The sequence below is a fragment of the Arvicanthis niloticus genome, chromosome 26 (assembly GCF_011762505.2).
Source record: "Arvicanthis niloticus isolate mArvNil1 chromosome 26, mArvNil1.pat.X, whole genome shotgun sequence".
NCBI classification, from domain to species: Eukaryota; Metazoa; Chordata; class Mammalia; order Rodentia; family Muridae; genus Arvicanthis; species Arvicanthis niloticus.
In genome coordinates this window covers 9,305,921-9,331,105 of record NC_133434.1, presented here as the reverse complement: position 1 = coordinate 9,331,105, position 25,185 = coordinate 9,305,921, and the positions used below count along the sequence as shown (strand labels likewise).

Genomic DNA, 25,185 nt, shown 5'->3' with positions numbered 1-25,185 from the left:
CACAATGGGATTGGCCCCTCCCACATCAATCAGTAATTAAGGAAATGTTCTACAGGCTCGCCTATAGCCCAATCGTATAAAGGTATTCTCTTATTTGGGGTTTCCTCCTCTTGGGTGAAATAAAACTAGCCAGCACACAAGCAGTTCGTGTCTTTTATATTGTAATCCTTCCATTCTGGGTCACGTGATAAAAAATCTCAGTCTCTCCCAACTGTGTCCCGCCCAGGTCATCATCCCTTTTCCCGGTGTCTCCAACAGTATAAATGGCTACCCACCTACTTGTTGGTTCTCAGATCTACTGTCAGAGTGTCACAGTCTCATTTGCCTCTCCTCACTTGGTCACATAGATACAGTTTCCTTTCGTAAGAAGCCCGAGTATAATACAATAAGTTATTTTGTGCAAGACATCTATGTAACTTTCATTACAGTGTATTATTTTGTTCTTTCTCATTACTGTGACTGATTTATAAGTTAAATGTTATCATAGGGGTGTTTGTGGGCGGTGGGTGGGGGGTAAGAACATAGTCTGTTCAGGATTTCACACTGTCTATGCTTTCAAGCATCTAGTGGGGTTCTTGGGATACATCTCCTGTGTCTAAGGGTGTCTGTCTGCTGGTGGTTGGTGGGCTGTACAGCAATGCATACCTGTCATGGCCTCTAGGGGGCACCGTCAAGCTACTTTTATATACAATGAGTCATTTTTAAAGCAGTCGAAAATTCTTGGAATCTCAAAGTCCTCGATTGTTTCAACTCTTAGGGGAGAGAAAAAGCATTCTTTTCCTCAGTCTATAAACTGAGGTATCAGAGGGCAAAGAGTAACTGTGTCTTGCCCATGTTCGTACAGCAAAATCAGTTCAGAGACACGAACTGTTTCTGTGGCCAGAGTTCCTGCCTTAAATCACGGTGGGCCCTTCTAGTTCAGTTGTCCCTTGAGTGGCAGTTTAAGAATAGGAGCCTTGCCGTTGTCTAGTTGTTACGTTTACTGAGAAATCTCCTTGTTTCTGTCATCAGCAAACGGTGGTGCATTCTAAGTCAATCTTCTGAAGAAAAGGTGTCAGATTCACTATTTCCCACTGGCTTCAGATGGTTTGATTCAGTGTCTTTGACCAAGGAGGATGGGTCAGGATCACTGAAGAAAGTTTCAAGTAAAGAAGTCTGTATAGCCTTCATTTGATCTTCTTCTCCCCCTAGGCCGCTACATACGCACCAACCTGAACATGCCTCACACCTTACCTCAGCGGAGCGGCGGTTTCCGGGATTATGAGAAAGATGCTCCAATCACCGTGTTTGGATGTATGCAAGCAAGACTAGTGGGTAAGGGCTCTCCGTGACTGTGTAGCATCTTCTGGCTCCTTCAACAGACCCATACCACGGGCGTGCGAACACACTTTGTGGGACTTTCCTTTTTGTTTGTTTGGTTGGATTTTTTTTTTGGAAACAGGGTCTTATAGACCAGGCTGACCTAGGACATCAGCTGGCTCAGCTTTCTGAGGGCTGGAATTATAGGTAGGCCCCTGCTGGTTGCAGATGTGGCCCCTGCTGAGGAATGAGAGAAGGAAAGTCAGGTTTGGTTTACTTACTGCCGTAGTAGATGTGTCAGTTGCTAGCTCATGGCAGCAGCATCTGCCAGTGTGATATAAGAAGATGTGAGGGTAAGGAAGCGGTGCAGGGGCATTGCTGAATTTGCAGAGGACCAGTGATGTTTTGAAGCTGTTCAGTCCTTTGAAAGTATTTTCTGTGCTGGCTGTGCAGAAACTGTGCCCTGTACCCTTCATTCGTTAATATGTACTTATTGATCATTTACTTTGGGCAAGTCCCTGGACTACATAACAGAGACCCAAGGGTGAAGGTCTGTGGAAACCCGTGTATGTGTTGTGGATAACTATTAGACTCTAAGACTGGCTAAGTGGCAAACTCTATACCGAGTCTGAGGAGAATATTGGAGAAAGACAAAGGGTGGAATGAAGCGACAAGGGAGGGACGGAGGGAGGAAGGGGAAGAAGACGATTAAGAGGCAGGATGAGGGGGTAGAGGACAATAAACAAAACCACAGAGGTCAGACATAGCATCGAGAGAGCCCTGCGAGACACAGTCAGTAAGTAAAGGCGCTTACAGCAAAAGCCTTGTGACCTGGGTTCAAGCCCCAGAACCTACATAAAGGTGGTAGGAGGGCCAACCTCCATATGTACACATTCTCTCTCTCTTTCTCTCTCTCTCTCTCTCTCTCTCTCCCTCTCTTGCTCTCTCTCTTTCTCCCTCCCTCCCTCCCTCTCTTTCCCTCTCTCTTTCTCTCTGTCTCTCTCTCTTTCTTTCTGTCTCTGTCTCTCTGTCTCTGTCTCTGTCTCTGTCTCTCTCTCTCTCTCTCTCTCTCTCTCTCTCTCTCTCAGATATAAGAGCAGAAGTTGAGGTAGGCAGGTCAAGAGAAGGGGCTGCCAAGATGAAGAAGTCCACGGAAGACATTGACACCACATGAAAGATACTTAAAGTTTACCTTGTAGAGAAAAGAAGTGAACCATACAAGGAAACCTTAAAGCCTTTTAAAGCATTGGATATTGGGTTTGGACAGCTGAGATTCGGGTTAGCACACTGGAATTGTAGCAGCATCTGACTGTTAGAGTATCAATCCTCTTCCTGGTACCACAGAGCAGGTTTTAGCATCTTCCTTGTAGAGGTCAGAGCATTATCCTGTTGGTAGGCCTCCTCTAACAGGGCATCTTGCTACATGCTGGCACCAGAAAGAAGGAAAGGAGAAGGCAAGAAGAGGTGTGTTGTCTGGCCCTCTCCATGGAAGTGCTCATGAGGGACCTGGCTGACACTAGGCTCTCTGCAAGCTCCTACTGGGAAAAAAAGGATTATGGGTCTGCTTGGCACGGTTCCACTGAGGGTCAGGTGAACCCATCATGCTGATTCTCTGTTGATTTGCTCGGCAGGTGAAGCCTTGTTAGAAAGTAACACCATTATTGACCACGTGTATTGTTCTCCATCCCTGCGCTGCGTTCAGACTGCACATAATATATTGAAAGGTAAGACTCGTGGCTGGACAGAGGTTATGTGGTCCAGCCCTCTGCTTCCTGTCACTTACTGCAGTGTTATGGAGTTTCAAAATGGAAAGTTTACTTTGTGTTTATTTATTTGTGTGAGTGTTTGTTTGTTTTTGAGATAGGGTTTTAAGGTGACACATAGCCTAGGTTACCCTCAAACCTACAACAATCCTCCTGCCTCAACCTCCTGAATGCTAGGATTACAGGCTTGAGACACCATGGCTCACAGAAATCTGGAACTCATTGAGGGTTCTTCTACAAGGTGACAACCTTGCACAAGAGTCAGACTGTAATCCAGATAAATAAAGGGAGAATATTACTTGTTGCGGTCCGAGCTGCCCCACGTTGGACGCCAAAAATGTTGTGGCCCAAGCTACCCCAAGTTTGGGGGCCAAAATGTCTCGGACTGCTCTATTGGTGTTGGAACCTGCACTGCCAAAAGCCTTGGGGGCTAAACTGTTAGAGCCCGCACTTCCCCAAGCTGCTCCAGTCTTCAAGTTGGGGTTCAGCAAGAGAGAGAGTGAGGACGTGGACTCAAAGAATGGAGACCAGACAGAGTATGATTCAATCCCGTTTATTCTTCAGTCTCTCTTCTTCTCTCCAAGTCTCTAGTTCCCAGTCCTAGTTCTAAGTTGCTAGTCTCTTTCCCAGTTCCAAGTTACTTCTTCCTAGTAAAAATATCTAATAATTGTTGCCAGTCTCAAGTGCCTACTGTCTAATTCCAAGTTCTTCCTCCAAGTGCCAAGTGCCTAATACCTAATAATCCTTTCTCCTGTCTGCCTCTCGCCTTTTATATGTCTCACTTCTAAGTCACACCTTTAAGTCACACCTTTAAGTCATGCCCTTGGGTCTTGTCTCTAAATCTGATCTCTAAGTCATGACCTTAAGTCACACACCTTTAAGTCTCACACACCCAATGGAAAATCCTGGGTATCTAAAGCAAGATGTTATCAGAGTGTACTCAGCTGTTGTAGGCTATTGTAAACAAGTCTCATGTCAGGGTATATGGCTTAAGATGACTGCAAGGACGATAGCCGCCTTCTGTCGGCTCCCCACAATTACTAATTTTTCCTTAAGGATTTTAAGCTTCTTTGGTTGGATTGTGGCTGTACAGAATATTTACATCTTTTACAGACAGGATTCCTTTTGCATTTAAGCAGTGAGATGATCTATCTTGCCTGGCTTTCAGATGTTTTCAGTAGTAACTGAGATGTTAGGTGTCCCACACCATCACCATCTTAGTTTCTTCAGTTAATTGGAAAGACTTATTCATTCATTCATTCATTCATCCATTCATTCAATTAATTTTTTTTTTGAGACATGGTCTCACTGTGTAGCCTTGATTGGTCTGGAACACTCTGTATAGACCATATTGGCTTCATACTCACAGAAATCCACCTGCCTCTGCCTCCCAAGTGCTGGGATTAAAGGTGTCCACTACCATGCCCTACAAATTGAAAGGCTTTAAAATCTCTGTTGCCGTAAAAGCACTCAACTTTCACCCTGAAATCCATGGACATTCACACCGGGTGATCTCCCTTCTCACCCCATTAGAAGGAAGACTGGCCAGACAAACAAATGGGCCAGAAATAAAGAAGCCAGCAAAGAATTGGACACAACACTTGAGTCCTCAGTTCTTCAACCTTAAGTAAACCTTCCTCTCGGAAGTTAATACACAGAGGCGTCTGTGTATTAACTGCATACAGAGACACTGGTAAATGCATTGTGAAGAGAGTTAAGCAAATATAAAGGAAAAAGTTATGCTCCGAGGGACTCACACGATGATAAAATGGAACTTGAACACTGTCACATGTTCAACATGGGGTTCCCTGATTAACAAAGCGAGTGAATGGATGTGAGGTCCAAGAGCAGTGGAAGCTACTGCGCAGTCGTCGGTGCCAACAGGATAGCGGGAGGTTTTGACTGTGAGGTTTTGTTTTGTAAGACATCATGGAGTTTACTATAGAGAGAAATGAGCTGGGGGCGGCGTGGTGCACACCTGTAATCCCAGCACTCCAGAGGAAGCTGAGACAGGAGGATTGAGAATTATGGCAAGCCTAGGGTACACAGCAAGACTTTCGTCTCTGAAGGTAAAAAGAGTCACAGGCTTAGACAAATTGAGCAATGACTCATGGAGGGGAGAGTTACCCCTAAATCAGGAGAGTTACCCCTAAATCAGGTAGCAGCCAACGTACAAGGTAGACGTGCAGCCAGAGTAATAAAGGCACGTGCTGATGAGACAGAAATTTTATTTTATTTTGTTAGACACAACTTTATGTATATCTGTACAACTTACATATTAAAGAACGCTGTACAAGGAAGAAGTAAAGAAAGAAATTAAAAACTTTTTAGAATTTAACACTGCCAAAGCACAACATTCACAGACATTATCCAAACCTGTGTGCTTCTGACTTACGCAATTTGTTGAGTCTAGTAGGAACTGAATAACTGCCGTGTAATTAAAAAAAAAAAAATGAGATTAGGGGCTGGAGAGACGGCTCAGTGGTTATGAGCACCGATTGCTCTTCCAGAGGTCCTGAGTTCAATTCCCAGCAACCACATGGTGGCTCACAAGCATCTGTAATGGGATCTGACACCCTCTTCTGGTGTGTCTGAAGACAGTGACAGTGTACTCATATACATAAAATAAATAAATATTTTTTTAAAAATTGAGATTATAGATCATTTCCCCTCCCCTTTGTTCCTCCCAAACCACCCACACACCTCTCCCTGCCAACCTCATGACTTTCTTTCTTGGTTATTTGTTACGTATGAGTGCGTATTTCTAAATACGTAAGTACAACCTGCTCGGTTTGTACAGTGCTACCTGTGTGTTTTCAGGGCTGAGTATTTCGTATTGGACAGCCAGTCAACATGCTTTTCCCTGGAGAAGACCACACTCCCACTCTGAGCATTCCCCAGTTACCCACAGTTCCTTGTGTAGGGTTGAGACCTCATGGGCCTCCTCCATGCCCCCTCCACCCTCACGTCTGTTGGTGTCATCCTTGTTCAACTAACGTTTAGGCAGTCATGTTTTCGAAATGCCATGGGTGTAGCTTCTCATATTCCTAGGAGACAGCAATCTGGTAGCAAACTCCCTGATTCTCTGTTTCCTCCAATCTTTCTGGTCCCTCTTTCATAATGTTCCCTGAGCCTTAGGCATGGGAGCATTTGTAGATGTAACCACCGGGGCTGGGCTCCACAGTTCTGCCATTGATTGGTTGTGGTTTTCTGTAGTAGTCTCCATCTGGTGCTAAGAGACATGTCCATAGTAAAGGGTGAGGACACACTTATCTATGGGTATAAGGACAAATATTTAGTATGTGGTTGGGGATTGTGCTGGTTTAGTTAAGTGGTGAGGTGTAGGTTTTCCTCCAAGATCCATAATTTCACTAGCCCTGAGCAGTTGGCTAGGCTTCTGGTACCAGGCATGGTTTCCCTCTTGTTTAGTGGGTCTTAAGAAGTCCAAGTAGAGAGCTGTTGGTTGGTGCTTGGTGCTGTGGTGTGGATGCCACGGCTACACCCTTAGGGTTATCCTGACATGTTCATCGTCATGGTGGATCAGAGACATGATAGCTAGGTAGGACTTATGGTTTCTTCCCTCCTTTGAAAGCTTGCATGGTACATCCTGGTCTACCTTGTCATGTTCTATGTCAGTTTACCCTGTGGTTCATTTTTCCGTTGACAATATGGTGGGACTCGCCTCATCTTAATTTTACTTCATCCCTAAGGTTTACAACAAGACAATCACTTGAAGATTCGGGTCGAGCCGGGCTTATTTGAATGGACAAAGTGGGTTGCTGGGAACACATTACCAGCATGGATACCTCCATCAGAGTTAGCTGCAGCCAACCTGAGTGTTGATACAACCTACAGGTAACCTTTGACTTGTCTCCATAGGGCCCTGTGTCCTGTACTGTCACTAGGCCATGTTTATCAAGCAGGTGTTAGACCTAGCAAGGCTTACAGGGAGTTCATAGTGGTAGAAACCAAGCTATGATTTTTAGGAAACAAAACTGGGGAGGGAGGGGCATTCGGTGTTTACTTGTATTTAATATTAGCATAAATTATACTCCTTATCCCACCCATGCTTTTGTTCAGATTTTCTAACTTTATTATGTCTACTTCAGTGCAACAGTAAAGCCATTTTGTGTGTTGGGGGCATACACAAAGTGGTCATAAAACAGCTTAGTGGATTAGGAAGGTGACAATGTATCACCTTCCAGTTTTACTTTAACTTTTCCAAATCACTTGCTCTTTTATCCTTTTGAGACAGAGGTCTCATTATGTAGCCCAGGCTAACCTGGAACTATGATTTCCCCGTCTTTATCTCCCAAGTGCTGTGACTACTACAGGCATGGGCCACCACTGGATTTTTTTTAATTCTTTCTATGTTCATTTAATATTTCTATGATCACAGGGAGTAAAAGTGAATAAGGGGTGTGTGTGTGTGTGTGTGTGTGTGCACGTGCCCATGTAAGTATTCTATTGAGCTATGTCCCCAGCCCAGATAGCCATTTTTATGTATGAGAGAGTCCAAGTGGCTTGCCTGTGGTAAAACATTTAGTGACCATGCATGGAAATAATAACAACATTATTATTGTAAAAATTATCATCTATTAATATCTACTATTATTTTTCTGTGTGTCAGGTTCTGTGTGTTCTACCTGGGAGTTATTCTCCCCCTGATCCATTGCTGTCTTCATTAGACCATACTCCATGCCAGGTTTTTTTTGTTTTGTTTTGTTTTGTTTGTTTGTTTTTGTAATGCTCCTAAGTGAACAATCTGCATGTCTGGTAAAGAATTCACCAATAGCAATACAGTGACAATACCATTCACAACCCCACACACTGAGGAAGGCCAGGTAATCACAACCAATCTGGGAGGGAAATTCAACTCCTCTGTCATAGAAGATGATGTGGTAATTTCTTACTCCAATAAGCCTGTATAAAAAAAACACACAACCCAGTTGTTATATTTATAAGCTATATGTCTAGATTGAACAGATCTTTCACTATATTGATTTATTCCCCAGCTGTGAGACCTCTTGTTACTTGCAGCTTCTCCAGGCCATTGGTTCTGCTCCATCTTCCTTCTACCTCCTCTTCCTCTGCTTTCCAAGACCTCCCATCCCTCTACCCTTTATTTGGCCATTGGGGAGAAGGTTCAGAGAGATTACTCCTCATTGGGGGCAGCCTCTCTGGAAGAAGCAGAACCAACATCAAAATACAAACCCCACCAGGACAACCCACAACTAGAGCGGATTTGGCAAAGTGACCAGTCTGCTTGAAATGTTCTTCCATGTGCTCTCTGCTGTCTTCTCCTTTCAAATGCCTTAACTATGAATAATCCATTGAGTCCTTGAACAAGACGGGAGAGAATATCCTTCTTCTCCATTTACTCTTCTACTCTCTGGGCAAGAACCAAGATAATCCAGCCGCTCAGCCCTGTGCTATCCCAGGTCTTAAGAAAATTACCTTTCCCTGGCATAACATTAGCTCAGACTCTTCACTAATGAGCTTCACGCTCTGCTCTGTCCTATGTCTAACTACTTTTCTCTTTCTTGGGGGAAATAGCAGTAGAATACTGTCCCCATACCAACAGCTCTCACTTTTCTGGCTTGTTACTGCAGACATTGGTAAAGTAACTTTTCTCTCTCTATCCAGCCCATCCATGTCATCTTGGGATGGCTAGGTCTTAGTTTCCACTGTGCATGTGTTCTACATTTCCCAGGATTCCCTACGAAGTTCTGCAAGTTCTTCTTTGCTGGGCTTTTCAGTGTACCTGGGTCATACACCCATCGGTTGTGTAGACGGGGTGGAGGCTGGGAATTCCTGGATCAAGATGTGGTTCCAGGTTCCTTTTCCACTTTAAAATTCAGTGTAATAGGCATTAAAACTCCTTACCAGGCATGCAGATTGTTCACCTAGGAGCATTAGAAAATAATAACCTAGCACAGAGTGTGTCTCTAATGGAGACCGCGGTGGATCAGGAGAACAATTCCAAGATAGAGTCCACAGAACCTGACACCCAGAAAATTTTCTGTCAGTTTTGAGTGGGACTAAGAAGCCTCTATTCCCATGGAAACATTGAGAAAGCCAAAGGTAAAGTGTATGAGAAGCCTAGAGGAAAGCTAACCACTGTGTCATAAATGGAACCAAATGACTAGATCTTTGGAGCAAGTAAATGAAGCTCGTGTGGTGACATGGAGAACAGCCCCAAGAGTCGGGATAATCGGAATCAAGTGTGCTCTGCTTACATGGCCCTGGCCCTGGGGCTCAGTGGTGAAGGGTATCTGCTGCTCTTGCAGAACCCATATGGCTGTTCACAACTGTCTGTAACTCCATTTCCAGCTGAGGTGATGCCTCTTCTGACCATCTCATGCTCTTTGCGCACACGTGGTACACTTAATACGCACTCGGTCACATGCACATAGAATTAAGTAAGTAAGTAAGTAAGTAAGTACTTAAAAGAGTCTTGGCTTCTTGCAACAAGGACCATACAGAACAGGAGGGAAGGGCTGGAAGCTGAGTGAGGGAATCGTCCCAGGCTGGTGACTCATATCTCACTATCACCCACAGGAACAAGAGCAGCCCGTGGGCTGTGTGTAGAAAGAAGGCTAGGGATCTGGGCCAAGACTGTAAGAGAGAAAAACAAAAACAAAATATTCTGCCAACTGGGAAGCACTTCAGTGCAGGGTACAGGGCCCTGACGCGTGGAGTTAGTGAGCAGGAAGGACAGAGGGCTGAAGGAAGTCATCAATCTGGGGTGTAAGTAGGGTAAGCTTTGGATGAAGCTCAAGGCAAAAGCCTGCACTACAATTGGACCAGTATAAGTTGGAGAAGAGGGTAGCCATGGAAACATGCTTGGAGAACCCCCAGGGAGCATTTAAGCTGTGGGTACAGAAGTGAGTGGGACTTGACCTGACTCTAATGGCAGTGCAGGATCTTATAGGTGTAGCTATAAGTGCTAGCAGTGTGATAGGTCTTGCTTATAGGAGAAACTTTGACTCTGTCCCATGACCATCAGGATTACCCTGCAGGATGCTGGGAGAAGCCAAAAGCAAGAACAGATGAGGAGCTAGGTCCTAAGATCACATTTTTTGTTTGTTTGTTTTTACAAAAAAAAAAAAAAAAAGACAGATCTCAAATTTGACAATGTGGTCTCACCCATAAAATGACTCCCTGATCATACAACATGGCTTTTTGTTACAGAATGGGGGAGAAAAGAGAGCTCCTGGGAGACAAGGTAACATGAATAACAGTGGAACTGCATAAGAGGTAGGGTGGAAAGAGGAGGCCAGGAAGAAGAGTTCATTCCAGAACAAAGAGTTCATGTCCATTCCTAAGTGGTGGTGACACTTGCCTCTACCTTTCTTTCAGGGAAGAGTCAGGTAGTGAGAATCAGGAGCTTTCTCCCTCGAGAAATGTGCTTGCTGGATGGGTAGAAAAATCAGGTTTCCTCCAAAACACAACAGTATTAGGCTTCCTGATAGTAAAATAGAGCATTGACTGGGCGGTCTTTTACTATGTTTGGTTGGTTGGTTGGTTGGTTGGTTGGCTGGCTGGCTGGTTGGTTGGTTGGTTTGTTGTTCATTTGTTTATTTGATTTGTTGGTTGGTTGGTTGACTAGTTGGTTGATTGGTTGGTTTGTTCATTTGTTTATTTGGTTGGTTTGTTGGTTTGTTGTTCATTTGTTTATTTGGTTGGTTGGTTGGTTGACTAGTTGGTTGATTGGTTTGTTGGTTTGTTGTTCATTTGTTTATTTGGTTGGTTGGTTGGTTGACTAGTTGGTTGATTGGTTTGTTGGTTTGTTGTTCATTTGTTTATTTGATTGGTTGGTTGGTTTGTTGTTCATTTGTTTATTTGATTGGTTGGTTGGTTTGTTGTTCATTTGTTTATTTGATTGGTTGGTTGGTTTGTTGTTCATTTGTTTATTTGATTGGTTGGTTGATTGACTAGTTGGTTGGTTGGTTGGTTTGTTGTTCATTTGTTTATTTGGTTGGTTGGTTGACTAGTTGGTTGATTGGTTGGTTGGTTTGGGGTTGGTTGGTTGCTTGGTTGGTTGGCTGGTTGGTTGGCTGGTTGGTTGGCTGGTTGGTTGGCTGGTTGGTTGACTGACCTATGTATTTGAGAGAGTGTTTTGCTCTATAACACAAGCCGGCCTTCAACTTCCACTGGCAATTCTCCTGCCTTAGCCCGAGAAAGCTGAAATGCCAAGTTTGTGCTGGCACACCCAACTATGATGAGTGATCTTGAAGAGAACACTAGCAGAAGCTGCCCTGTTTACGTAAGAGGTTCAGATCACAGGGCACATCCAAGACTCAGATTCAGACCTCAGCTCTAAGAGTTGCCAAGGACTCAAACAAGTCAGCGCTCATCTAGGGCCCTGTTTTTATCACTTAGAGGCTTAGAATTTTTGGAAGTGTCGTGGAAAGATTATCCTGGAAGAATGCAGGCAGCAGGCTTGCATATACCCCTATACATGGGAGCCCCTCAGTAAATATTTTTTGGCACTAATTTTAACAGTATATAATTTTAAAATTATAATCAAGATGTCATGCAAGTTTAGAGAGCTCAACACTACCTGTACCGGGGACCACACATTCAACAATTAAAGGCATAGGAAATAAAAAAGGCAATAGAATGTAACATAAGATAAATATCTTCTGGACCAGAACATCAATAAAATAAAAGGGGAGTGTAAACAGATCAAGGTGGGTCCCACGGGCACTGGTGACTGGTCAGCATGGTGAGTGCTTTGATCCCCCCTCTTCTATGCTCTATCACAGTTATGGTTTCCATCTACCCCCACCTGGTCCACACAGAGAGCTTCTCAAGTGGAGAAATTAATTCATCATTAAATCCCTCAGGCTTTTCCTAGTGCTGGGTGCATGGTTTAAAAATAAGATGCAGAGAAGGAAGTGGCTGATGGAAATGTCATAAGCTCACAAATAGATGGACAGCACGCCTGTTTTCAAAGCTCTCCTTGCAGCGCATTGTGAAGAAGGCTGCCTAGGAGAACCTTGGACATCCCAGGTGGTTTCTACAGAGGGAGTCAGTGTCCACCTTGCTTCCTGATAGCTGTGTGATTAGGACCCTTGATGACCATTAATGTCAAGAAAAAGTAGTCAGTCTGCTTAGGTTGTGTCCCTGTGGGTGAGGCCTTCACTGGGTGCCTCATTTTTCTAGGGAGTCACTGTGACCTTTCAACCTCAGCATTCACATAATGGAAAGTCTCTTCCTTGGACCTCCTTCCTTTCCAGAGAAATGGATAAGCAGAAACAGGGGCTCCATCCTCGACATATTCAGGATGATGTCATTCACTTTATCTCAGGGTCCAAGTGTTGAAATGTTTCCTTGCTCTGTTTGCCTTTGCACCTTACAGACCTCACATTCCAGTCAGCAAATTGGTGATTTCGGAATCTTATGACACCTACATCAATAGGAGTTTCCAGGTGACGAAAGACATAATAAGTGAATGCAAGAGTAAAGGTGAGTGACATCATTTGGGAGTGCACATTTAAATATTCTTACATATGGGGAACTGTTCTCCTTCATGATCGACGAGCCGGTTGAGCTGTCTGAGTTTGCTTTGTCAACTGTAACAGGAGAGAAATTTGTTTCCAGGCTGTCTGGTAGAAACTTGGCGGGCGTTCAGTTCATGATATTCTGTGAGGCTCTAACATGGAAGTTATCACCGAGGAGCCCAGTAGATAATGGCATTACCGAATTAAGTAACTTGGGCTCGGATTTGTAGCTAGTCATCCTGTACCTTATGGAGAGGATACCCAGTTGTAATTTCCAGAAGTTCTATAGAATAATTCCATTCTGATTTGCCGACAATGATCCAGGACGTGAACATCTGCACACAAACTCACCCACAGGGATGCATGGGTACTCGGCCCCTGCTGCTTCTAGCCAAGAGCAGTGAAGGGGTGGGGGGTGGGGGGAGGCTCAAGCCTATTTGCATCTTCTAGAATCTGGTCTCAAATAGTTGATGACATGTAGGACCAACTAGCCACCATGAGTCTTAGGGTAATATATTTATACTCCAGGAACAAAAAAAAAATGCAAGTTTATATATGCAGATGTTAATAGTGGGTTGCCATGGGCAACTGGGGAAGGATGATATTCGCATTGCAATTATTACTGATAAGCTATTCGCCACTATGAAGATAGATGAAGCGTGCTCTCAGCTACAAGGTCTCCAGTGCTCACAGTTCTGCAGTGGTGACATTTAAAACTGTTCTAGAGGGGCTGGCTCAGGGAGCCTGTCAACATGGTCGGCTTGTGTCTTGATTATGGTAGTGGTTACACAGAGATACGGTGAGGACGTCACCTTAAACTGTATGCTCACACACAAAGCAATGCTGATGAGTCTGGGAGATGAGAATTATGACTTATACCCATATCCATTTCCATGGCTTTAGTGGTAAACCACATCCTGAAACATCAGTCATAGGGGAGTCTGGGTGAGGGACCTAAGACCTCCTTACACCAGCAGGGTAATTATTTCTACTTTTTCTTTTTTAAAAATAATCTTTAGTTCTTTTTAAATTACCGTACAAGGTACTAGACGATATTAAGACATTTTCAAATGAAGTGCATTTTAGTAGGTTCTCCTGCCCTAAGTTTACCTATTTCCTTGCAGTCTCCAAGACCCAACCCGGAGCATAATGCATGCTGGGAATGACCATCCACTGAACTACATCCCTAGACTTCCTTAAAGCTGTTAATTAATACGTAACGATTGTACATATTCATAGAGTGCAGTGTGATTTCAATGCATGCATATGCGATATATAGTGAGACAGTCGCTGTAGTGAACCCTTCTTCTCATTTCCCAGGGAATAACATTCTGATTGTGGCCCACGCATCTTCCCTCGAAGCGTGCACTTGCCAACTTCAAGGCCTATCCCCGCAGAACTCCAAGGACTTCGTACAAATGGTCCGGAAGGTAATTCACTCTTGCATTTATGGGGCCAGTGGGTACTTGGTGTATAATCGTTGGGCGACTGGCTGATAGCTCGTTTCCTAGAAGCAGAATTTTCTGCTGAGCCAGGAAGACTCCATTATTGCTCAGCTCAGCCAAGATGTGTTCGGTGGAACTCCATAGGGTATTTGATTGGGATTGTGTAAAAGGAAGGGGTTTTTTTGTTTTGTTTTGTTTTGTTTTGTTTTATGGAGGAAGCTAAGAACCGTACATGATGAGGGAATAACACAGGCAAACAGGAATACAGCTGAGATCTTAGCCTGAAGAGAGGGCCCAGCAGGCAGACAAGGGAAGCAGCAAGTGAGAACAACCAGACTGAGAAGTAAAGTCAAGACCAAGGCAGGACAGAAGCCCCAGGAGGCTGGCCTGTCCGGAGTCTTCCTTCTGCCTGTATTTTCCGTCAGCTACATTCCACACACACACCTCTTCAGGGGAGGCAGCTGTCTTCTTTCCCTTCAAACAGAAACTCTGGTTCAAACTCAAATCACAATGTTCTTATTTTTAAAAAAGGATCACTTGGGCAAGCATCCATCCCGTTAGGCTGTAACCTGAGGGGGTTGGGGAGAGGGCAGTTGGTTGTCTTGTTTATGACTGTGGCTCTGGACAGAGACCACAGAAGTAAGCTCTGACTTGCCAATGACAGCCCCATGCTTTCTTCTCTGAAGGTCACAGGTACGTGCTGTGTCCCCCACCCAAAGTTAAAACAAGGTTGATCTTCTTCTTCTTCTTTTTTTTTTTTTTTAATTGAATACTCAGCTAGGTGTGGTGGCACGTGCCTATAATCTCAGTCCTCCAGAAGGAGATGCTGGATGATCAAGATTTCAGGGTCATCCTTAGCTGCATAATGAGTTCAAGGCCACACTGGATTACATGAGAGCCCACCCCAAGAACGCTTGGACGTTCTTTCCCGCTGTGCCCAAGTTTAATGTGAGAAATCATTGATCTGCTTTTTAAACTTGAGAGATGCAATTTGAAGTTAATCCTTAGTACAATTGCTTGAGTCTGGTCTGTCCCTAACCCTGAGGTCAACTGTGGTCTAAAGATACAGTGTTATACAGTAAGATATCAGCAGGCTAGGAAGTGAGCGTATTCACAGTAACTTCCGTTATAGTATATTGTTAAAAATGTTCTGTTTTGTGTATTATTGGTGTTAGTCTTACTGTGTCTAGTTTATAAATTAAATGTTGTCGTTGGTATGTTAATATAGGGGGAAAAAACATATACAGGATTTCATACTATCCAAATTCAAAGCATCCACTGGGAATCGGGGATGGATCTCCATGGTAAAGGCAGTACCATGAAGACTTCAATTCTCTTCTCCCTTGCTATTAGCCACCCATCTCTAATCATGTAGTAGGGGTGCTCGTTTTTGGCCAGATCCTGGTCATCAGTATGAATGCTTAGCGTTACAGGTTCCATCTGCCTGGAAGTGTTTGTTAAGTTGTAGAAGGTTTTACATTTCTGCCTGCATGCCCTGGAAACGCCTGAGTGTCTGTGTCAGTACAGAGGTTAAGGCAATTAACTCAAGGTCTTCTGTTCTCCCTCCTCTGGTGCTTTAACTTTCAGATCCCGTACCTAGGCTTCTGTTCCTGCGAAGAATTGGGAGAAACTGGAATATGGCAACTGACAGACCCGCCCATCCTTCCCCTTACCCATGGACCCACTGGGGGCTTCAACTGGAGAGAGACCCTCCTGCAAGAATAAGCTACCTGGGAAATGGGAAGGACTGGCCTTCTGCAGATGAGTCCTCGGGAAAGCCCACACTGCATTCAAAGCAGACAGCTCGGAATCATTTAGCGTATTTCTTTTCCTGCTTAGGGGATTGTGTCAGTGAGAGAAAGTCTAGTGATTCAGATGGAGAATGTTAAAAATCCATCGCTCTGGACTTGCCTAGCTAACAAGGCTTTGGAGAACTGTCTTCCTAAGCTGAGCACTTGCTACAGCAAAAACTACCATCCTCCTTCAAGGCTGTGCATGGCTAAAGAGCCTCATTCTTCTCCCAGAGAGCTGCTCCCACCCTCAAATGGCAGGCAAGAGGAAGAAGGACTGTCTGGAATCCGGCTGGGGATGGGAGTAATCTTTTGTACTCCACTTACAAGTTAGGCAGAGCCACACTGAGGAGTGCTTTGTTGGTTGTTAGGAACCACAAGAGTTGTCCTGTGTCAGACAGCAGACTCTACTCTCAGCAGACTCTGTTCACTAGCGTGCAAGGCACCTGCTTGAAGACTCACACTGACCCTGGTCCCACCACTTGATCTCTAGAGCAGCCTGGCCCTTCATGCTCCTATCTGTGAAATGGGGAGAACCGCCCTTTTGCTCGCCCAAGCACTTTGAGATATTCAGGAGGAATCACGCAAACGACTGAATGGGAGATGCAGCGACTGGCAGAGTATTAATCCAGTTGAAATTACCCCTGTGATGGCCGAATGAACTGTGAAGTCCCCAAGCCTGTCTGAATCGGGACCTGTCTTTTCACCCAGGCTCTCAACTGTGTTGAGCAGTTAAGGAGGTTGATATTTGGAGGGATGTATGTTTGATTCACTATTTGGATCAGCTAAAATACTCCAGTGCAATATAGATGCTTTTAGAAACTATGTCAAAGGTCGTGTTGTTGGTCACATACAGTTCACGTCCACTGTAGCAGAACGCCCGTCCATAGGTTAGCCCATTTTAGGTTGTCTAGGAAGCCCAGAGACTAATGTGAACGGTGACAGTCACACTGCACTGCTTCTTTTGCTGCCCTCTTTGCTTTTCTATGGTCATTTAAAACAGCTGGGTGGGAGGACCACTTGAAGGAAGCCGGAGAGTCACAGCCTATCAGTGGGCTCTCACCACACCTACTTCCTGTATTTAGAGAGAGTGCGTGTATTTAAAAGAAGAATAAATGACAATCAAACCAAAACATCCCATATTGATGTCAATTTAATTGTGTATTCCGATAGCCATTAGGGGCACAGACATTACTCCGGTATGAGATAGTTCATTGTGTAATGTGTGTGTGTGTGTGTGTGTGTGTGTGTGTGTGTGTGTGTGTGTTGCGGTAAATCTTTTGCTTATTTTTACTTATTGACTTGTGTCGTTATTCTCTGGACTCCCTATGGGCAAAAGATTTACCGCAACATGTGTGTGTGTGCAAATTGAAACCTGGGCCACTGAGAAGGAATACTGATGTAAAACAAATGTGTCATTAGAAGCATTACAATGTAGCAACCAGACATACACCTATGTCCGTATGTGCATGTATGTCTTACTCTTAAGTGTTCAGGTAAACTCATCACTTTGATTGGGCTGTATTCCATTGTCCTTAATCCAATATAGACAGCATCCTGGGCAGTTGTCTGCAGAGCCAGAGAAGTCAGAATCTGAAGTAACTTTCCAAAGAACTTGAGTGGAAAACTCTTGAGTACAGAAAAGTTTAATTCTCCAAATTGCTTATCCAAATGGCTGGGTGATCTGAATTCAGTTAACATCATATTGCATACTGGTCTATTGAAAAGAATTAAAGATTGGGTCCAGCTGAGCAGTCTCGGGAATCACACTGAACCTGTGTGTAGACCTCTGGATCATCAGATTTCATATGCATACAAAAGGTCTCTGCTGGCAGTAGACCCTGAGTTGAGGCTAGCTCTTTTCAATCTGCAGCTCATGCTAGCACAGATGTTACCTGAAAGAAAGAATGAGTTAGAGGCAGGGCAGGACAAAATAAATAAATTCTTTCACCATGTGCCTCTCCTTCCCCCTCTCCCTCCCCCTACCCCCCCCCCCCGTTTTTTTTGTTTGTTTGTTTGTTTTTTGTTTTTGTTTTTTCCTTTTTTCGGTAAGCATTAAAAGCCATCTGAAATACTTCAGGGAAAATGAAATTAGTGGAAGGGTTTAATATGGGATTACAAATCCAAACAGTGTCCTGCTTCACCAAGTGCAGACATGCTCCAGTGTTATTCCCAGGTAGGACTTTGTCCCTGTGATTTCTGTGTGTCTGACTGGAATAACTGATGCATGTTAATACACACACTGAGGCTGTCCTTTTCCCAGGCTCTTCTCACTGCTACTTGGCCCTGAGGAGCCCTTTGCTTCACCCCGGGGTGCCAGTAGCATTCAGATAACAGCATCTCTTTCCCTTTGCATTCAGATTCCTGCAATCTGAATGGCTCATTAAGTGGCCATCCGATGGCTGAAAGAGAGGGTTATTTTTTACCCTCTAATGAAAGGCTTGGGAGGCTTTCTACTTTTTATTTTAATGATACTTTAACCAAAGAGTTGTTTTAAAGTAACGTTATATTTGAAAGATGGTTTTGCAAATAAATAAATAAATAAAAATAAGACGTATGCCTTCTGGAGTCATGTGGGTTTGGTAAATCGCTGATAATCATTTTCTTGCCAGTTCTATTTGGAATCCATATAGATGGTATCCTGTTGTGTGTAGCACTGCCCTGGGTGTATCCTTTCTGCTCTACGGTGTGTATCCCTGTGAAAATGAAATCGTATTTCAATTCTCTGATGTCATGGGGAACTCAATGGCACCAGGAAGGCGAATTCCTATCTCGTTGCTTCTGTAGAAAAAAAATTTGGTTTCTGTGCTCCAAGAACAGAATTCCTCTGTAACCTAGGTACTAGGTTTAATTTCAAAGCGGTGATGAACTGCCCTTTTGAATCTACTCTCAATATATTCGTGTGTTAGAATACAGATGAGCCTTTCACTATGCTTCACAGGCAATCGGCACAGTCAACTGTACCAAATCTGCACAAAGTTGGATAATGAGACTCCCGGAGATTTGCATTTAAATTGTCTACTCCGGCATGCACACGTGAGGAGAAAAAAAGGTGGGGGGATGGTCTCATCTGATGAGCCTGTGCTGTGGAAGGGGTAGGACTGGCAAGGAGGGCAGGGGACAGGCTGACTTAAAATCTATTTAGGGGCTGTCCATGTTACAAAGGTGACGGAGGTGGAGCTGTTAGGTACTTTTCATCGTTAAACACGACTAAAATTAGATTGGCTTTTGTTAACTGTTCACCATTGGTTGCTGGGAGAGTTGACCGTAGGCATTACCTCTCAATGCAGAAGAAATAGCTGGACGGTTGTATACATATAGTATTAGGTGTGTTGTGTGTAGGTTGAAGATTTAGAGTCAGTAGTCAGACAATAGACAGTTGTTCTTCACAGATCTTTGTCTACTACTCCCTAGCCAGTGTTCCTTGCCCAGAAATGTTCCAACTATTCGTGGAACTCTGAATGGGATACATGTGTTAAAAGGAAACCGTGTATACTGGTTCTCTGGTTGCCACTAAAATGGAAACATCCTCTGGCTTTCGAGTTATGCATACACCACACTGGACCTGCTGTGTTAGGAAGGCATGTTATGTTTCTTTCTCAAGCGTGAGTTTTTTGTGTCTTTTTTTTTTTTTCTATATGACTTGGGTGTATTTATTTGGGGGAAAAAGTTTGTAATCATAAGACTAGAAAACCACACCTAGCTGTACTGTCAAGTTCCTTGTACACTCCCCGTGGCGTTCTTGCTTCCGTGATTGACAAATTGATCCTCCAGATAGATCTATGGCAGCCTCGTGATCAGTTCATTGCGTCCCAGGCCCCTATCCACTGATATGGTTCACAGATGGCTTAATAAAAAGAAACTGTGTCCTCAGTTGACCCAGTGCAACTACAGATTAAATCCCAAGTGTGGTCTCTTCCTGTCTTCGAATGGTACTGTACGGTGGTCATTGTGACTACGTAGGTGTCCATTAAAAGGATGACTCTTCCAACAGAAGGTCAGAGGGACACGAGCTGCTGATGGAATGGGGAGGAAACTCCTGCAATCCTGTGGCTCTTGGGTCCTTTCTGGTGAGGCATCCAGATGGAGAAGTGAGAGCCCAGTAGTACACTCTACAATGCCTTCAGTTCAACCTAGGGAAACCGTGGGTGACCCTATACCTTTCAGTCAGTGGATCCAAGGTTCAGAGATAAGGCTTCTATGATAAATACAAATTAACAAGAGAGAAATAGACAAGTTTAACAGTTTGTACAGCATGGGAAACTTCATAAAGAAATCGTCTTACAATCCTCAGAATACAAGGAGACCTAAACACATACATGTATGTAATTGCTTATGGGTATTCTGAAACAGAGCTAGCCTTGAATTGGTTAAATCACTGAAACTGGCTTTAAATTTCTGATCCCCTGTCTCTGTGTCCCAAGGCTGGGATTATAGACACACACACCACCACCCAGGGCTAAGGTCTAAATGTTTGAATGCTAAATTTGAGAGCAAGTGGGTGATTGTAGAGAAATATGGTAGAAAAACGAATATGATGTAAGTGTAAGAAGCTGCTGCCACCTGTACCACCTGCGTGGTTTCTCCACGGTGTCTCTATCATCAGAGACACGATGGCCCCCTTCTCCCAGCTGTTGGAATAGCATCTCCCGTGGGAGGGTTCTCCCCTGCTTGGGAGAGAACAGTGCAGGTGTTAGGAGTGATCTTCCTGCTGTCATTTGTAAACTCCTTTGTCTTATAATCCCCAGTTATACCAAAGTGACATATTTGAAGGGGGGCAGCTCTGAGTCCCGTTGGTATCATCATTCCCCACCAACGACCGTTTCAAGAAGGCTTGCTGTATCATCCGTCATCCATCAGGCGAGAATGTGAAAGACATGGGGGGAGGGGAAAGAAGAGGGAGCAGAACTGGAGCCTAGGCTACATTCTCCATATCCTCCATTTCTATAGTCTTTACTCACAGGCTCCATTTCTGAATTATATGTTAAGCTAATACGATTTTAAAATAAACCCTGAAAGCAAATTAATGCCCTGGACATGAATACAGATTTCCATCAACACAGCCATCCACAACCCTGGCATGGTCTGCTTCCTGAGGAGACATAGCAGCCAATGCCGGAGTCTGCACAAAAGACCAGGTTATGTTTAGCCTTCTGGCTGGCTCTCAGCTGTTCTCTGCTTGAAAGATTCCTAAACTCATTTTGCCCTTTTGTGTTATTGCAAAAGCTGGTTACATATCCAAAAAAAAAAAAAAAAAAAAAGAGGGAAAAATCAGCATGCTTTGCATCTGCTTAAATCGAGCTCAGCAAAATGCACTGCTTCTCCTGCTTGTATGGATTGGGTTCGTTGTTTTGTTCTTGTGTCAGGACCCTTCCCCCACCAAAAAAAATAAAATCTTCCTCTCAAAGAAACAGAATATTGCATTTTACAGAAACACACACGTGGACCCCAGATGACTTGCTTCTGCCAGGAAAAGATGTCCTGGCTTAGTCAGCTTTTGGTTGTCTTTGTGTTCTCTGGGCAGTCCAGAAGGTCTATGTATCATCGTGGGGAAGGCCAGGCTGTAACTTAAAGCTGATGCTTCCAGGAACCAAGCTGGGCATGGCACTGACTAGGACTGGTTGCCGCATGCCTTAAATTCACCTCACCTATGAACGACCGCAGTAATGACCCTTCCTTTTTTTCCTCCCCTATGCCCCATTCTTTTTAAATTCCTTCCTTGTTTCTTTTCCCAGTACACTTTTAACAACCAAATTGGAAGCCAGGCAGTGGTGGCGCACGACTTTTAATCCCAACACTTGGGAGGCAGAGGCAGGTGGATCTCTGAATGTTCAAGGCCAGCCTGGTCTACAGAGTGAGTTCCAGGGCAGCTAAGGCTACACAGATAAACCCTGTTTCCCCCCACTCCCCAACCCCCAACCCCCACACACACACCAAAAAATTAAAAAGAAAAACTTAAAAATATTTTTAAAAATTAAGAAAAGAATCAAATATGAAAAGGGATATAAAACACTTGATGCCATACACTAATAATATAAAAAATGCTATATATGAATACATAGATAACTGCTTTTCTCTTCTTTTTTTTTTTTTTTTTTTTTAAATTTTTTTTCAAGACAGAGTTCATTTTAGCGAGCGGTCTTGGAACTCACTCTATAGACCAGGCTAGCCTTGGAACTTACAGAAATCTGCCCGCTTCTGCCTCCCGTGTGCCGGGATTAAAGGTGTGCGCCACCACTGCCCTGCTAATCACAGCTTTTTAAAGGTCAAGATAAAGCTCCTCATGGATGGTTCTACTTGCCTGGAAACGTGAAGGGTGAGGAATGAGTGCCTCGTTCGCACAGATACCATCTTTCTCTTTCTCCTGTGAGTGGGGTGTTGTAAAAAGAGAACGGGCAGAGTTGATGCATTGGCAAGCTTCTTTGGGGATCTTGTACTCGTGGTTGAGGTTGGAGCATTTGTTCTAGGCAGGTTCTTACCACATAGCCTAACCTGGCCTCAGACATACTAATATCTCCTTGAGTCGACTTCCAGAGTACTGCTGGTGCAGGCATGCACCACGACCTATGGTTGATTTCATGGGAATTTTGTTTAGAAAGTTGCTGGAATGACCCGTAATTAAAATTGTTTTCACTTGATCTTGGTGATAACTTTGCAAGATAAAGAGACCACGTACTATAAAGTTGCTTTATGAAACAAACCAAGGGGGCCAATGAGATGGCTCAGTGGGGAAAGGGCTGGACACGAAAGTCAACCTGAGTTTATCTCTAGAGCGTCTATAGTATTCACTGAATGGCGAGCTCCTAGTGAGGAAGTGAAGACCCCCATACTCGGGAGACCCTTCCTCAAGTCTCAGGAAATCACGACCACCCAAAAATCACAAGAAACCATACCTGGATGCAATCAGCAGAGGTTTATTGGGGAGAGTTGGCTAGCCAACGCTTGTCCACGCTGGAACAGAATTTTGACAAAAGGCCCGAAAGCTGAGGGTTTTTTTTTTTTTTTTTTTTTCATGGGGTGGGGAAAGGAAGGCATTTTTGTGTGGTTACACATGATTGGTTGCATTTTCACGTGGTTACACATGATTGGTTGTTTTACAAATTTTGAACATAACACTGGGAAGACCAAGGGAGGGAGGGGTAACCAAGAACAGTGGAACATTCCAGAGGAATCCAGCCCAAATGATCCAGAGTCATGTGAAAATCACTCTGCACACTCATTCCTCTCAAGAATGTAGCTTTACCACGTCACTGTGCCCCATCCTGTCGTTTACCAACTATTTCAGATTAACTATTTTTCTTCCCTGAGGCTTGAGGAATGTTAATCTAGCAAGTGTCCTTTGATTCAGGAACAATGTCCTACACCCAGAATGTGTACCGAGGCAGTGAAGGCCTGAAATCTTATTTTCAGTTCCGTGTTCTGGAACTTGCGCTCTTTCTGCTCAGGTCTAAGAGCAAAGAAAAAGCCTGCATATTTTTCACAAAATGGTCTTTATAATTTTTTTACTCTACAGAAGGAACAGTAGTAGAATCTGCAGCAGCAAAGAAGAGAGTCAAGTGTTGGCCATTGTGGAGTAGAGAAGACAGTGAATACACAATAAGATGATTAGAAACTTTGACGGGACCTACTGGCTGCCATGGTGGAGAACGACTTTGGGACACATATGGGGCAGGAGGTGCACTCTCCAGTGGGATGCTCAGGAGTAGGGACCAGTGAGAGGATGGCCGTTGAACCAGCTGAGCAAGAATCGGTTATGGCAAAAGACTGTGCAATGATGTTTGGCAGAAGTTCCTAGTGCAGAGTTAAGAAGTAGTAGGAGTGGCCTGGGGGATTTACCCCTTGGCCTTTACAGGAAGAGTGTGACAAATGAAGTAATGACAAATGACATAATGAAGTGTGTGGATGTTATCTGAAGCTCATAGAGTATAGATTTGGAGATGCGGCTGCCCCAGGACTAGCCAAGTGATAGTCAACGTTTACTGAATATTTTATATGTATCAAGTCCCGACATATGTACCGTTTATTTACTTATTTTGTGTGTATACTCTTGTGTGTGTGTGGTGTGTATGTATGTGTGTGTGTACATGTCCATGTGTGTACAGGTATGTGCACATGTGTGTGGAAGCCAGAGAGCAGTGTTGGTGTTTTCCTCAATTCTTCTTCATCCCAGGCTGGCTTCAAATTCCTGATACTCTTGCCCCTACTTCCTGAGTGCCTGAATTAGACGTGTACCCACGATGCCTATCTAAAACCGTTCTAAAAGCTTCATGGAAATATTGCAGGAGCCCAAGACATCAGTGGGATGCTTGGGTTTTTTCAGAACATAGCCATTCATGCCTTCCCTCTAACTTTCTCACTTACAGATGAAGACCTGGGTCAGTCTCCAGCCTATGAGCTGGGATGTGAAAGCACTCTTTGTTATCCTGTAGTCATTTGTTTAAGCTACAATTCACTACCTCTCTTCCTCCTCCTCTTCCTCTTCGCCTTTCTCCTCTTTTCTTTGCTAAGATACTAGGGGTTGTCAGGACCTTGGGCATATAAGGCAAGACAATTTTCTTCTGAAATAAACTCTTATTTCTCTGTTTCTAGTGTTGTCCCTTTGATTAAATTAAACCTCCTTCATGAAAGCTTAGGGCAGGAGTTACAAAATTTCCAAAAAGCAGAAGCCTAGTTGTCAGTTTTATCCTGGTTTCATCCCCAATGCTGTGACAAACACTACAACCAAAGCAAGAGAACAAAGGGATTTCTTTGGCTTACAATTTCCAGATCAGAGTCCACACTGAGTGAGGTCGGGATAGAGACTTGAAGCAGAAGACACAGAGGCATGCAGCATTCTAGCTTGGTCAGGCTCATGGTTAGCTAGCTAGTCTCCTTACACATTGCAGGACTACATGTGTAGGGAATGGTGCTGCCCACTGTGGGCTGGGCCCTCCCCCATCAATTAACAAACAATAATTCCTCATAACTGGCCCACAGACCAGTCTGATTTAGACAATCTCTCCATTGAGACTCCCTTCTCAGATGACTCTAGGCTGTGTGAAGTTGACAGTTGCAGATAACTAGGGCACTGCCCTTTTCCAAGCTAATTCATCCTGGTCTTGCAGCCCAGCCACCTAGGTCTGAAGATCTCCATACCACAAGATGCTCACAAGATGTTTCGTATCTCCCAGTCCCCATAGTTATTCTTGCCATCTTACACACACACACACACACACACACACACACACACACACACACAGAGGTCCTGTGACTGTATTGTCCAGGTGGTGAGACAGGCTCCACCCCTCTCATGTTGACTGTTATCCATGATCTTTGCTGCTCTTGAGAAATATACTCTGGATCCATAAGTGATTTTCAAAGGCTGCTGGTCCCGCTTAGA

The 25,185-nt window shown here is 44.1% G+C and overlaps 1 protein-coding gene across 2 annotated transcripts in view; it reads left to right on the top strand.

Annotated features, from left to right (window-relative positions):
- Ubash3b (ubiquitin associated and SH3 domain containing B) overlaps positions 1–16,939 on the top strand; it is a 142,846-nt gene extending 125,907 nt beyond the window's left edge. The window contains exons 9-14 of one of the 2 annotated variants that reach the window (XM_076924787.1): positions 1,192–1,314; positions 2,931–3,023; positions 6,773–6,917; positions 12,430–12,536; positions 13,892–14,001; positions 15,604–16,939. In XM_076924787.1, coding sequence (XP_076780902.1) covers positions 1,192–1,314; positions 2,931–3,023; positions 6,773–6,917; positions 12,430–12,536; positions 13,892–14,001; positions 15,604–15,741 — 716 coding nt within the window. In that variant the 3' untranslated portion in view covers positions 15,742–16,939. The remainder of the gene's footprint in view (positions 1–1,191; positions 1,315–2,930; positions 3,024–6,772; positions 6,918–12,429; positions 12,537–13,891; positions 14,002–15,603) is intronic. The other variant, XM_076924789.1, reaches the window with a different exon arrangement.
- Positions 16,940–25,185: the final 8,246 nt, after the last annotated feature.